The sequence below is a fragment of the Melanotaenia boesemani genome, chromosome 15 (genome assembly GCF_017639745.1).
Source record: "Melanotaenia boesemani isolate fMelBoe1 chromosome 15, fMelBoe1.pri, whole genome shotgun sequence".
Classification (NCBI taxonomy): domain Eukaryota; kingdom Metazoa; phylum Chordata; class Actinopteri; order Atheriniformes; family Melanotaeniidae; genus Melanotaenia; species Melanotaenia boesemani.
In genome coordinates, this window is record NC_055696.1 from 6,030,621 (window position 1) to 6,046,344 (window position 15,724).

A 15,724-nucleotide genomic window follows, 5' to 3' on the forward strand; every position below is an offset into this window, starting at 1 on the left:
GAAGTAAATCAAGGTTTTTTACAGCATGTTACATATTGTTTCATTTAAAGGTCAATCTCTGTATTTTATAACATTATGTAAGACATCAGTTTTTTTTGCTCTGTGAGCTTATTGCTTTCATCCTTCTGCCGAAATGAAATTGGGTGTTTTCCCTCTGATAAATAAGATGTTTGTGATTTGTTTTTTTTTTTGTTTTTTTTTTGTTTCTTTTTTTTTATCAGCTGTTACGATGGTCATGATGATTAGACAGTCTACAGCACAGCAGGCTAAACAGCAGGCAGTTACACACTCCAAACTCCAGGATCTTTATTTTCATTCCTGTAGAACAGATGCTCGTGGTTCATGGGGATGTGTAGATTTATGAGCCCTGAGTTTGGTAGCTCCTCAGTCATGTTGCAGCTGCCTTCATCATCTGCAGCAACTTGCCAAAATGAAGCATCTCTCTCTTTATTTTGAGCATCAAAAATGCAGGTGCTGACAAAATGCAGAAATGAAATTACATGGAGCGTGCAGTAAAGGAGGAAACTAGAAGAGGAACTTTATAAAATAGCTATGTTTTCAATCAATGCAAATTCAACTATACACATCATGTATTTAATTTTCTCTTGGGAACGGATGTTCAGCACAGTTTCTCATTGTGGTACAAGAAAAGCATCTGTAGCAAAGTCCTTTGCTGTGCGATGTTCATCAGCATGTCAGATTCTGTGACCTACAACAGCCCTGAAAGACAATGTAGATGGCTGCAGTGCTCATAGTTTGAAATGTTGTAAATGAGCTACTCAGTGAACACAGTACACGTCAGTTGCCATAATCTGGTACCTCGTAAATATCTGCATGACCACCAGCAGCACTGAACAGAAGCAAAACCCACTTCCTTTTCTTAATATAGTCTAAAAGACTGCAGCAAGATGAGCACATAATTGGCTCTTTCAGTTCCCTTAAACACTAGACATTTCTCTTTACGTGCTCCAAGTTGCAGACAGTAATTTACACAAACTCGTGATCTTTTTAGCAGCACATCAGCAACGTAAGTGATAGATTGTTTCTTTTAATGAACTCTTAAAATTTAATGTGTGTCATCCAGTATTAATGTAAAATGAACTAAAGTGGTTAAGTCATGACGTTAAAGATTTGGTTGTTTTGTTTTGTTTTTTTAAACAGTGGATGTAACCTAAATCTGATGGCACTATTCTAGGTTTAATGTGTGAAAACATCAGTTTTTAATGCCTCCTTTACAGCAGCACTCAAAAAATACTTGTAACTGTATTATTACCTCTATGGGAGAAGTACTGAAGGAAGATTGAATCTTATTCAAATCCTAAATAATGATCAAAACAAATTAGTTGATTAATTTTCATAATTTTTTAGTAGCTTTCTTATTTTTTCCCCTTAGTGAACTCAAAGTAGTGTGAAGGGATCAGGCGGCTGTTAAAATGATTTGATTTAAAATGATTTAAAATGCATTTTGCATTCTTTATAGCTTTTTACTTATTTTCTTTTGTTTTGTCAGATATTTAAAGTCCAGCTGTTAGTTTCCACAGATCTACAAATGTAAATACGTTCTATGTAGTGGTGCATCACTAAAAGCTAATTGCAGAGAGTTTTTTTTGTTATTTTTTATTTTTTTACTTGTTTTATTTTGGTCAAAATGACAACAACATTATCCCTCTATCTGCTCATGTCTGCTTAGATTTTTCCCTTTTAAGGTTGGTATTCCAAGAAAAGAAACAAAACCCCCCTCAAAATCAAAACATCTTCACAATTATAGTGTTTTTTTTTTTTGGCTTTAAATAGATTTTTCCACTTTTTTCTGCTCACACATTCTGTCAGGGCAGCCTGCTTTCCCATTAATCTACATTTTCATAAATCTCTAAACGCTCACCGTGATGGATTAACTAATCTGTGCAAGGTTATTTTTTTCTTCACTTGCCTCTGCATGCAAGGTGAAATACATTTGTTTTAAATCTAATAAATTATGATAGAAAATACTTTTTTGAAGAAGCTCATCAGTAATTTAAAATGCATTTGCTGTGCGGTTACAGGACAAGTACCAGCAGAGGAAATAGAACAGCAATGAAACGCAATATTTTCAAATGCTATGTTAGTTCAAAATGGTTGGTTTTGATTTTGATAGGAGCATTTTCCTGTTGGTGGAATTCCACTGGAAAAAGATCTGGGACTCTGCTAAGTCCATTTGACTTTCTACTTTAAAAAAAAGCTGAAAAAGAGTTGGTTGTTTCAGTCAGTAGCAGTATTCCATAAAATTAGAAGCATGAGAGAGAAGTTTCTTTTACATTAATCTTTTTTAACATTTTAACATCAAATGAAAAATGATTATCCAATAATTTGTATTAAAACTTATTCAAAGTACTCATATAGTTTCAGCATTATATCACTTTACATTACTGCATGACAACAAGGGGTGTCAGCATGAATGTTGTATGGTTTAATATGAGCTATATTCCATATAGTGCTTCATTTTACTCCAAATTTATTTCTCTTTTAAATCTAAGGTTTCCCTCTCTTCATCACTTTTCAGCTCTCTGTCTGAGGAATGTCAAAGACTGGTTAATGCAGAATTTTCTCAACCTGAATAAAACAAGACTGAAGCTACTGTTTATGGTAATTGTTCCCCTTTGAGCAGTTGTGTGATTTAATTGGTCCTCTTGCTTCTCAGTTTTGCCAAAACCTTAGAAATTTTGAAAGATCCTTAGGTTATTCTTTTAAACTAGAGAAACCACAGTAGCCAAGTCCAGTTTGCAAAATCTTATCTCTCTCCAAAAGACATTGAGAAACGTTTTCATGCCTTATCACCTCTAGATGAAAGCAGTTCTTTAGACTTTAGCCATGAACATTCATCTTTCCATCCCCTGTTGCTCATCTTTTAACAGGTCATAAAATGTTGAATCCTCCAGTTTAAGCGGGTTTACACTGGCTGCCAGTCCAGTTTCATATTGATTTTAGGATTATTTTACTTCGTTTTAAAGTTTTAAATGGTTCGGCACCCAGCTACTTAATCAAGCTGCTTCACAGTTATAACCTTAAAAGACCGCTGAGATCATCCAACCAGTTTGTGCTGCACTAAGCACAGAGTGGGATCGGGCTTTTGCTGGAGCAGCCCCTAGCCTCTGGAATAACCTGCCTCTCAATATTCGTCCCTTAAATCCCATCTCAAAACTCACTTTTGGACCTTGGCTCAGTTTGGTTCCCATCAGGTTTTTAAGTTAAGATGTCTCTTTGTATTAACTTGTGTTTTAATTAATTTGACTTTATTTGTTTGCTTTTATGGTTCATTTTATTGGTTCATGTTTTTTAATGTAAACTTGTAAATCACTTTGGTCTAAATTGTTGTTTTTAAATGTGCTATAGAAATAAATTTGAAATTCACATTGATATTTGATAAGTATATACATAGAATGTATTTATGCAAAGAAAGTGACTAAATTTATTTAGCACATTTAGTGGAATAAAAAGCGCCATGTTCACTTTTAAAATGTAATGGATCTATTTAGGTTAAGCACAAGAATGACCACCATATTTGTGCTTACTGTTTTAATATTTATTTATAACCTGAACTGTAATGCTATGTCTTTTCAGATACCAACATGAATTGCCTGTTGTATTGCTCAGAAATCCTGGGTGTTTTGCTGTTTATCCCCTGGTCTGCATATGCTGAAAAAACTGTAAATTCATCAGTCACCACTGTTGAGGGTAACTCATCAACTGTCAACACAATGAACCCTGGGAAAGGAGAAATCATCTCTATGACGAGAACCACTTCAGTTTCACCTACACCACAGATCACCCAAACCACTGCCCCCCCATCACCACAGTTCTTGAAGAAGGAATGTCTCCAAGTGACGCTGGTGTGTGGTGGGCTGATTCTAGTCTCCACTTTCCTCCTGATAATAACTTTGCTGTTGACGTGGAAGATCTGCCAGTTGCGCAGATGCCTCAAGATGATGAGCAGCAACACTGAGTTCTGGGTGGAAACAGACAAGAAGAACCAAAGTGAGCCACAAACAGAAACCAAGGAGACCACAGTGTTAATGGCGGATTTAAGTCAAACAAATCAGGAGATGAAGAATGGTTCTGCTATGGAGGATGTAGGGAAGGCTGATGACGATGGACAAACAGAAGAGAAGAAGGAGGCGGAAGAAACTCCAAACACCGAAGAGGCTTCAGCTGCTGTTGAAGCTTCATCCCCCTCAAACCCACAAGAAGAGGCTGGCAGTTCTCAGCCTACTGCAGCTGTTGCGGCCTCCTCCTCTGAGGTCACAGAGGAACCAAAGGATGTGCCATAGAGCTTCAAATGTGAAACCAGAAAAAATCTTTTGCAACTACTTTTACCTCCGTGTGGCTTTACAACCCTTAACCTGTCAATATAGTTTTAATATTTTCCAGCAGCTTTTAATTTCCTGTTAATCAAACTGCTCTGTTAAACCTGTCAAACTGCACACTTTCTGTAGCTTTTCTGATTTAAAACAACTTCTTACATGCACTGAGTTGACATTTGTCTCTTTTGAAAATTAAAATACCCTGATATTGAAATTTTATTTTGTGGTCATTTATTTATTGTACATGCTTTCCTCTTGTCAAGTTAACAAAAAATGATGTAAAACAAGTTGCCACTTATCCTACTACTACTGTCATTAGCCACTAACTTGTGTAATGTGTGCATGTTTGTGTGGGTACTGGAGGAAAAGAGAGAATGAGAGACCTGCTTGATTAGCAAGCAGAGAATGTGCCTTTTCCAGGCAGCGCCACACCACTCGGAAAGAACGCTCTCTTTCACCTCAACCAGATCCAACAAAGCCGAACAAAAAACCTTTTCAAAAAGCCAATATGAGGTTGTTTCCGCTGTCATGTGCAGATGTTTGTTCATCTGCTTACTTGTGACATCATGACGGATGTGCACATTTCATTAAAAAGACTAAATACTTTGTTATTTGCAGAGTCCACAGCTTGAATAGGGAATGCAAAACAATTGCAATGAGGTTGCTCTGTGCAAGTATAGAAGATCAATGTCCCAATGAAAAATATTGCTGGTATTTATTTGATATTTAGTAACACAGCTCCTGCTGACAGCATATTGTACTATATAGTGACAGTGGAAGTGAGGATGTGACTTTGAGGGTTGCCAAAAGAATAAGTGACAGGATGCATAAGATCGAGTCTTCTTGCAACCAGCTACTAGAGGCATGCAGGAGGAGGAGGGTGGGTGAAGAGGGAGCAAATACATTGCCAAAGAAGTAAAAAAAGAATAAATATATGTAAATAAAAATCCCAAACTCAGTTGATGTATTTGCATAAATCAGAAAAATGATGCAACATTATTAAGTTTGAATTTGTCACAATTTATAAGCATATACCCTGATTAACTGGACCTTGGGACCTGACTGGGATGTAAGTGCAGCAATGCAGTGCAAAATGGAGAGTAGCTTTTATTGCTGATGACAGGTGGGATGCTGCAGAGGAGGAGACTCCTCTGCAATAAATCTTGAGGCTTTTTGTGGCAGTGCCTACATTTACACAGGAAAATAACAGCCAATTATAGCCCTTCATCACTCTGTACAGGTATACTTTAGTAAGGGATTATACAGATTTAGTTGATAACTGATAACAGTTTATGTTATTGGGAACACACAGCCAGTTATCACGACAAATGTGGCAGTAAATCCTGAAAGCTGTCAGATTTAAACAAGACTCAGGAATTTCTTTTGTGGAGTTCTTGTATGCAGAGACCTCTCCATTATGTGTTTCATTTTTCCTTCCCCCTTCCCAATAGTCACCCCCCTTTACACACCACCCCTCCCCTTTCACTTCCACTGCACACAGCAAATCCAGAGTCTGCAGTGCTCGATAGCTCCATCCCAAAAGATCCATAAGAGGCAATAGTAAACTCAGCTTTCAAGGAGGATAAATGGACTTAACTACAAGCCAGTGAGAGGAAGCAAAACACCTGCACTGGACAAGAGAGCAAGTGTCAATTTTTAATAGGGATATAAGAGGCAAATAGTCATAGACAACCAAATTCAACTTCTGCAGAGCACCAGCTGGTCCTGAACTTGAAAGCAGGAGAGGAGAGGGAAGAGGTGCTGGACAGCAAAAAGGAGCAGAGAAAAGTGACTGGAATGATAAAATGAGAAGGTGAGTTATTGACATATTTAGACTCTTTTAACACACATTCAACCACACCCTGGCTTGCAAACACTGCAATTTCAGCAGCACAGAGATCCTGGCCGTGTTTTTTCACTGCCTTTGGACCAGCTGATGCATGAGTTCTCTGTGGAGTCATTAATAAAACCCATCTATTGAGCTAGTTTTCCTCCTCTGAGAGCATGGGACTGACTTCACTGACAACCACTGATGACTGAACACAAACTGATGCCAGGGAAGATGACTGCAGGGATTTCTCTTCCTTGCTGATGAATGATGTTCTTCAATAGAGTTGAAACATCCTACAGTTCAGGTCAAATGTTAATCGGTTATGGAAAAGGACACATTTCAATGCTCATGTAATGGTGCATGCAAAGGACATTGATACAGTAAGAGAGTTAGTGTGGAGTGTAACATTCATGTGCGTGTATCTGCCAAATAATGAAATAATGTGCAGCACACATTAAGATATCAGCGTGTTTATGTAAGTATGCATAATATATGTATACACATATAAGATGTGTGTGAGAAAATGTCTTGCAGACAGAGAGCTATATAATCACAGTACATTAAATGTGTGTGTCCTGTGCTCAATATCCAAGCACAGTGCAGGCACAGCTCTACTTACACAGTGTGTCACCAGGCACTAAAGAGGTGTGCTATGTACATTAATATTCTTGTCTCCTTGACTTTTTTCTTACAGTAGGCATGCGCTGTTGAAGCTTTTTCTCAATGAGGCCCTTGTGGAACTTGTGCTTGTGTTGTGGCTGGCTTCGAGTGTCCTGGCCGTGTGTCCCTCCGTGTGCTCCTGCAGCCGCAGCCACAGAGAGGCAGACTGCTCCTGGAAGGGTCTGAGGCAGCTACCTGATGGTTTGCAGCATAATCTACGATCCCTCAACTTGTCCCACAACAGATTTCACAACCTTGATGGTGAACTAACTCCGTACACCCACCTCCGCATTCTTGATGTGTCTCACAACAGGCTGAGCTGGCTACCCAAGGAGTTGCCTCGCTCCCTTTGGCAGCTCCATGCTGCCTTCAACCGTATGCAGCTGTTGGACAAAAATGACACGGCCTACCAGTGGAATCTGAGAATACTCGACCTCTCAAATAACAAGCTGGAGAGAGCCATCTTCATCAATAACACTCTAACTAATCTGTGCAGACTCAACCTCAGCCACAATAACTTCTGGACTTTGCCCACTAACCTGCCAACACACCTGGAAACCATTGACCTGTCTCATAACCTGCTTGTAAAGGTGCTTCCAGGCTCTCTAGACAGACTCCCTGTGCTAACTCACTTCTACCTCCATGCAAACCGGTTTTCCTCGCTGCCCTTTGGAGTGTTAGACAAACTGACATCACTTCGAATCATCACTTTAAGCAACAACCCATGGGCCTGCCACCTTTATGCCGACATCAACTACTTAATGTTGTGGAGTCAGCGCAGCTCTGCACAGGTCCTTGGATGCCCATGCCACACCCAGCCTATATGTGGAGGTGTGCGCCCCAGCAGGACGGGAGGGTGGCACTTTGCCTCCTACAACTTGCCCCCTCTGGCTGCCAGCGCTTCCCTGCCTCCTGAAGGTAGCGTTACCGGGTGGTGGTACCTTTCCATTTCTGCTCTGCTTAGCACACCTTACACCCAGAGGGAGACAGAGGACCACACCTTCACAGCCACTCCCATCAGCATTTCCACCCTAACCACGAGCCTCCACCTAACAATTAATCACCTGCCTGCAACTGCCAGCCCAGCCACCATAAATCACCTCATCTCTGGCACAAAGGAAACGTCCCCTTCTGACTCTCTCCACACCACAGATTCATCCTATTTCTCTGACAAAAGTCTCATTACTGAAACATCCGAGGCGAATGGCATGGTGCTGGCCACAGATCGATTCTTTACAACAGAGAGCCCCTCCATCCATACAAAGAAGACAACCACTCTTCGTACCAGGAGTGTGAGAAGGCAGAATCAACCACTTCCTGGCAGCATCAGCAGTGGCAGCTCTGCTCTCACTACATGCTCCTTTCTCCTTGTTCTACACAACTTGGGGCTTCTGTCTCTTATAGTGCCTCAAGTCTTCTGAAGATAAATGAAAAATCACTAACAACTGACTATTTATAGCACAAATACGGTTTGATAGTTGCAAAACCATTATATCCAAGCTACAGTGTTTCCAAAAAGGTTTGGTAGCTGTGAGTTAAAACAGAATAAAATGGTCCATAAATCATTTCATCCCTACATTTAAGCACTACAGTACAGCATCATGTTTTCCATAAAGTTGGGACGGAGTGCTTATTGCTGTGTTATATCACAACTTCTTTTAACAACACTTTTGAAACCAATTGCTGTGTTTTTAAAAGCAAAAAATATTTTCTTATTTTTCCTTTACTTAGTATTTCCCTCTCTCTCAACAGTTCAAGGCCTCCTTTCTTGTCATTTTTGTTTCAAAGTGCTCAAAATGTTTTCAGTGGGGTGACAGCTCTTGACTGCAGGGAGGCCAGTAAAGTGCTTGGACTATTTCAGAGATCTTGTCATTTGTGCAGCACTTGTCAGACATTGCTTTGCCAAACAAACCAGGTGTGTCCTGAAAAGAACACCATCTAAGTGTCAGCATTTATTAACCAAAAACCAGAACATTTTGTTCAGCATTGATGGTGCCAGTCACAGATGTGTAAGGCACTCAGTCCATGTTCAGACACTCCTAGCATCATGATGGCAAGCTTTTGGTCTGTGTGCGTAAAAATTGATTAATTAGACCACAGGACAGCTTTGTATTTTTCAAAAAGAGCTAAGGTTGTTCTTTTACTGTTGCTTCTCCACAGAGTAGTTTTAAATAGTTTTAATGCAAGCAGTGGTGAAAATGTTTTCACTGATAACAACCTTCTGAAAACATTTCCTTAAGAGGACCTGAAGATCACATCCTTTCTGCTTCATATCTCCTGCACAAAGAAGATTATTTCACCACATTTTTTGTGGTTTTACATAGAGAAAACTCATTTTACACTTTGACTGCACAGTCTTTCAGAGGTAAACTCTGTCTATAGACTCAGCCTCCCAACGCAACCCAACAGCATGCCAGCTTTTTTGGAAACAGGGATGTAGGATAAAAGCTCTTCAGCATGAATAGCAAATTAAATCATTCTTGCTATCCTGCATTTTGTATGATGTCACTTTTGTCAATATATTAAAAAGAAAAAAAAAATAACTCAACTTTTCTAATGGCAGTTTTTACAACTCTCTACTTAAACATTACTAAATACAACAACAAAAAAATAGTTGTAATGAATGCAGCTAAGCACTTGATGGCACTATGCATTCAGCTAACAGTTTGTTATGTAACTGAGTGTCCGGTGTTCAACTGCAGCTCGACCTTCTTTCAAGGCTGATCAAGGTGCTTTTTAATGGATTCATTATGGATCTTAATTTTGATTTTGCATTTTTTTTTGGGCTACATTCTTGCATTGGATTCAAGATTTTTAAAATTCCACTCCATTAGTTTATTTTTTGATTTGCATCCTAAAACATATGACATGCAGAGTTTCAGATTTACTCATTTAGTAGAAGTTCTTCGATGCTTGCCTGTTTGTTTCTTGAACATGTTTAATAGACGAGCAGTCTTTTCTGGGTACAGGATGTATAACTTGGTAATGACATGTGCATAACAGGAAACCACTGTGTGTCTGGGGTTCAGATCGCTAAAAATTGGACAATGCTGCATCACTATATTTAACAAACTCAGAGCACCGAGTGCTGCTTATGTATTTTGATCACATCTCAGACTTAAGTGTCCTTCATGATTCAGTGACGCTCGTGAAAATTATTTGCATGGTGATTGAACGTTCCAAGAATGTTAACTTACTCGTATGTTGCTGCAGAGCATTAAAGCACAGACAATTTTGAGCTTTTTTGTTTTGAAAAAACATGTCATATAATGATGGTCAGATCTAAATTGCATTGAACAGAACTGATGCATCAGCCAGCAGATTTCTTTATTTTAATTTCTTTACATTTTACTCCTTTTCACGAGGAACAATAAATTGCCAACATAATGATATATGCATCACATGGCTGAATTTGACAAACTAATGCCAAGAAATATGTTTATTGTTGGTTACTTCTGCACATTGAATCCTGCACTGTATAATAAAATGTGATCTTTTACACCCTCTGATGATTGTTGAAATTTTTAACACAACAGCTTTTCATCACATGGCAAGGTTTCTTTTTTCTCTCTTTTTTTTTTAAATTTTTTTTACTCAATGCAAAAGTTTATTTTGATGCAAAGTGCTTCAGTCTACTAGACCCTGTTTTATAGGCTAACAGTAGCATAAAGGAGCTGAATTTATAACTGCATCCCCCATTAATCCAGACAATTTTAAACCCAGGTTTTATTTACATTTTAAAGTTTAGTATCAGGGAATCCTTCCTGAGCAGAAGCACACTTAGGCACAGTTAGTCTCACATGGAAACTACCCAAAACAAACTGTCTAATCTGGTGGTCTACTTTTGCTTTCTGCAAAGAGAGATGATCAGAAAAACATATACATATATTATATATTTGCACATTTACGTCATGAAAGTCCAGTCCAGACTAGTCCAGAAGTGCACATGTTTGCTTCACTGTGTTGAGGAATAGTGAGAAACTCTCTGGAACAGGAACACCTGTGATGGTGAAAGTAGAAATCCTCCCGGCTGTGAATGACACAGAGAGCTGTGAGCCTGGTGGGCAGGTGACCCTGCGGTTTAGCCTGTAACAACAATAAGTCATTAATGCCACAAGTCCCACACTGAATGACAAACAGCTGTTGAATATGCAAGGCCTTTTTTAATACCTGGAATCATGACTAAAACACATTTCTTTGTATGAATATTGTTCTACACAAGAAACTGACTCAGGCAATAGAGTACAATGACTCAACAAAAAGTAATTTATAATTCATAAGAACAAGAATAAATTATATATTTATTAAAAAGAAGAATGGTTCAACACCATTCTGCACAATGGGCTTCAATCAGTTTATTTTAACTAACAATCAAACGAGTCAAATTGAGTTTTTGTATTAAAAGTTCAGACACAGAAACAGAAAGAAACACATTCTAAGAAGATTCAAAGAGAGGTAAATTGGTTTTCATTTTTAGTCTCACTTCCCTGGTTTAAGACTCCATTTATTTATTAATCTATTTTAATTTTGTTTGTTTGTTCTGTTCTAATCTCACATAACACTGTCTGTACTTCTGCCAATATCCAGTCAGTTGATTTTAACACAGAAGACCCAAGTTATGGGGAAAAAAGAAGGTGAAGTGTGACAGATTTTAACTTTTAATTGACATTGAATCATTTATATACAATGGAGGCAAATGTTTGGGCTATCCTGCCCAAATTTTATGTTTAATTGAGGATAAACTTATCTTCCAAAGGCATTTTATTTTCAATAATATTACATGCCTGTCTCCATCTTTTTGCAGATTTAAAAAAGATAGATAGATATATATACCCTTGTGGCCACTTATGAGCCAGTCACTTCATATTTTGAGAAATTCTCACCAAGTCTTCCTGTAAAATGTTTCCAATTCTGTCAGTCTCATGCTGTCTTATCTGTTTCGCTCTTTTGAGATATCCAGAGATTTTTGATGATGTGTAGGTTGGCTACTGCGAAGGCCATGGCAAAGCCGAAAGCTTACACTTCTCAAGGTACAGTCCGTTGTGGATTTTGTGATGTGTTAAGGATCATTATACTGTTGTGAAAACCATCCACTTTTTATCTCCTGCATCATCTACAAAGAGTGTTATGTTTGCTTTTAGAATTTGCTGGTATTTAACTTAATCTATTCCTCCTTCTACCAGGGAAATATTTCCTGAAGCACTGACAGCTACACAAAACCAAACCTTGATCAATCTACTTTGCTGTTGTTGCAAAATGTTTCTTGTCTATCCTTACTACTAAATAATAAGGGGTGTGTCTATTGCCAGAGGGCACTGAGATGTGAACTGGGGGTTCTGGGGAAAAGCCCAGCAACCCTCCGACTGAAGGACGACCATTTCATCACCAGAGCTAAATCCCTTCATGAAATTCAGTGCCTTGATTCCTTCAAACATGTCTTTGCACATCAAAGTGAAAAACATCAGTTTAAATCACTTTAGTTTCCAGGACTTGTTTCTAAAGTAAATTTGGTCTTGTCTTGTTTTTCATAAAGAAACTTCTAAAGAAGAATTTCAGGGTGAGGATACCAAAGTTTTCCTCCAACAGCTCATCCATGAAGGTCAGATTTGTCCCGGTGTGGCTACACAGTAGAACAGAAAAACAAAGTCCAGAATTTTTTTTGTTAAATACTTCTAACGCAGTGAAGCAGGTCTTTTGATTTGCCTTTGAAAATCCTGTTTTCACAGTTTCCCAGATCCCAATTTCATGTCTGCAGTTAAAACTATCAGCTCTGAAAGTTTTGGTAAAGTCACTATATTTGAGAGGCTGAACCTTACTGGATGCCTAAAATTCACCTGGGGCTTCTATCCTTCTTTAAAACCAAAACCGATAGATATTTAACATTTATGCTGTTATATGCTGTCAATTTTTTCCTCTCCTTATCAATGAGATTAAGTGAAATTTTTTAGAAAAAGTACCCAAAAATGTGTGTACTTTACACTATATATATATATATATATATATATATATATATATATGTGTGTGTGTGTGTGTGTGTGTGTGTGTGTGTGTGTGTGTGTGTGTGTGTGTGTTTATCTCTCTACCTCCTGTCAGCTGTGGAACTTTAAAACATTTTTTCTCCATGTACTTTAGGTGCCAGTGAGCTGGCCTGCAAGCCAATTATTTTCTCTGTAGACAGCACAAAGTAATGTCAGATTTCTCCTCTGGCTTCTCCTAATAACTGACAAGGTGTAGAGGGCGAGCATCATTTACTACTGCCATGCCTCCCCTCTTCATCTCACCACCGGAGCTTGTTTTGAATGAGTTTCCCACTTTCTTCCAGCCACATTCAATAAGACTCACCCTTGATTTACTTCTTTGTACTGCCCTCTTGTGTTCTCGCACGTTTAATTTCCCCTTCAGCTGCATGTATCACTTGAGACAGTTGGATACAGAAAGACTTTAAGAACACATAATGTATTACTTTAACAATTGTACACTTACAGTTAGGTCACATGTGGGAGCTTTACTTTCTTCATCTTTGTTGCAGGATGATCATATTTAAGATACAAAGCTGTCTTGCCAACATAATTTACCTGAGTTAACCTGGAGTTGCATTTCTTCTATGAGTATTATTACAGGGTTAAAAAAAAAAAAAACAGAGTTCATGAAACAGCCCTTCATTGTAGTTTTTCCCCCCCTTTGTAATCTGAAGAATGCACACACTCCTTAACTGAAGTAGGAGAGGTCACTGTGCCACAGTAAGTGCTGATCCTGGTGTATGTTTGGCTCTTCACACAACACTCATGTAATGAAAAAGGAAACATGGATCTTTGGGCCACATATGTAAATGTACAGGCATATAAAGAGACATAGACTATCCAATCTGCTCTGTTAATGATTGCACATGGTCTAAGTGCCCTCTTGTGGTGACGGACTTTGTGTATTGTTAAACATTGAAGTTAGAAATGATCTTTATAGGGATTGTGCTCTTGGTTCTGAGTCAGACTATTCTCAAGGCTTTCATGAAGTAAAAAGAATCTCTGAATTTCCGGACTGCTTAATCTATTATTAAATACAATTCTCAAGTTTGCTTCAGTGCCAGAATGTGATAATTAAAGGCTTGAATTTTTTTAAATGTTTTCTTTAAGTGTCACTGTGGTTGTCACAAAACACCTATGCAAACAGAAATACATACAACCTATTCATCTCAAGGGGAAGTTTGTCCAAGATGAGGAAAATCATAACAGCTATCACAAATAACCAGCAGCCTACAGATCTATTGTTCACCTCTTGTAACTTATTATCACCAACCCTCATCACAGACCAAAGAGCTATTGTACTACACACATGCTGACACACAGAGTGACTTACCTTGACAAGGCCACAGCCGCCTGTTTACAGCTAAAACAATGGCACCAATTTCGATCTCCTTAGAGCCAGGGTCACTTTATCAATTGTAGCCCAGAATTAGGCTGGTACCCAACCAAAGGACGCTCACACGCCGCAGATAAAGTTTATCTGATCAACCTAATCTCTATTGACAGTTCTGGTCTATATGCCAAAACTCAATATCTCTTTGAGCCAAGAGCAATGTTTTCCAGTTGGGATACTGATTAGCTGAAAAGCAAAATGTGTAAGAATCTGGAAGAAATAACAAGCCGTATTCTCCAGCAGCCAGAAAGACTGATGAGACAGGCAAAATTCAACCCTGCAGCATAGTGGGGGGAAAGCTGTGGATGTGGTATCTCCCGCTCTCATCTCAATGGCACAGACAAGGCAAGGTCAATGTTAAGGTCAGCGGTTGCAGAGTAGGAAGTGGTTGGCAACCGAGAGAATATATGGCGGCAGCCAGTTAAGGAAAAAGAGAGTAAAATGAGGCAAGGGAGAAAAAGGCAGTTTAAAAAACAAAGAATTAGCCAGAAAACACTACTTAGCTGGTAGCCTAGAGAGAGGCTTGCTTACCATTGTTAGCCTCTGCAAGATGTTTAAAAATGTCTCAAGTAGAGCATATGCACTCAAATAAACATACTCAGACATTGTCCTTTGGGCTAGTAATTCTTGAGCTCATTGTGTGTTAGCTGGCAGCAATAAATGCAGGTTAGTGAATGCACTCTAAAAATTTTGGAAATCAAAAACTTATAAATTAATGATGAATTTAAAAAAATTCAACAAATGCAAAACACAACTTACCTGTTTGATCTGGTTTCATATTTGGTTTTTTCAACAGGAAAAAGAGATGGACAATTTTCCTCTGTCAACATGCACGTGTATCTCCAGTACAGGTGATAGGAAGGCTCCTCGCTGTGCTTTAAAGTCGTTCATCATCGTCTGTAATGCACAGCTCTCTCTGGAGTCATACAAACAGAAGCCAGAACATTCCAGGGAGCTGCAGGGGCATGAGCTTATCTCCCAGCCCAGTGGAGCAGGTAAATGATGTCGTCATCATCCACTTGTATAGAAGCCTGATTGGGCTAAAAGAGCCCTGCATGCAAGTGTGAGTCATTGAGGTCAGAAATGCAGATATTCTTTTTTTTTTTTTTTTTTTTTTTTTTTTTTTGCATGGACTGCAATAGTAAATCAGAAAATTATGTAGTTAATTCTGGAAAAGCTCTGCTATATTTTCTGTTCATGCATACTTTAAAGAGCTGAGAGTTTTTTGTTTTACTTCAAGGAACAATCTGCAGTCCTTTGGGGTACCACGGGCTAATTTGTGGTACCTTGAGGTGCTTTTGAGCACTTAGTAAAAATGAATACTGTATGTTCAGGAATCTCCAAGCACAATTAGTAAGTATTGAGGAGCCTTTAGCATAGATATTTCAAAGTGGGTATTATCATTTCGTTCTCTCATAATGTGGATGTCTGAATATCACAGTGGCCAATCTACCTGGGATGCCAGCGCATAGCCTCTGGCACA

General features: G+C 38.6%; 2 protein-coding genes across 3 annotated transcripts; both read left to right on the forward strand.

Annotated features, from left to right (window-relative positions):
* Window positions 1-903: 903 nt before the first annotated feature.
* On the forward strand, window positions 904-4,545 carry LOC121653862. Of its 2 annotated transcripts, none has more exons than XM_042007590.1 (2): window positions 904-1,027; window positions 3,598-4,545. In XM_042007590.1, exon 2 carries the CDS (start codon window positions 3,606-3,608, stop codon window positions 4,302-4,304), a length of 699 nt encoding a protein of 232 aa, XP_041863524.1. In that variant the 5' UTR covers window positions 904-1,027; window positions 3,598-3,605; the 3' UTR covers window positions 4,305-4,545. The 2 variants fall into 2 exon arrangements, with proteins under 2 accessions (XP_041863524.1, XP_041863525.1); XM_042007591.1 differs by lacking the exon at window positions 904-1,027 and adding an exon at window positions 2,550-2,622.
* A 1,414-nt stretch (window positions 4,546-5,959) lies between these two features.
* Window positions 5,960-8,909, forward strand: omgb (oligodendrocyte myelin glycoprotein b). Its single transcript, XM_042007570.1, has 2 exons — window positions 5,960-6,150; window positions 6,863-8,909. The coding sequence occupies exons 1-2, from the start codon at window positions 6,143-6,145 to the stop codon at window positions 8,247-8,249; spliced, it is 1,395 nt and encodes a 464-aa protein (XP_041863504.1). The 5' UTR covers window positions 5,960-6,142; the 3' UTR covers window positions 8,250-8,909.
* Window positions 8,910-15,724: the final 6,815 nt, after the last annotated feature.

Coding starts and splice junctions, on each gene's coding strand:
- LOC121653862 (XM_042007590.1), top strand. CDS start 3,606: ATGAATTGCCTGTTGTATTGCTCAGAAATCCTGGGTGTTTTGCTGTTT.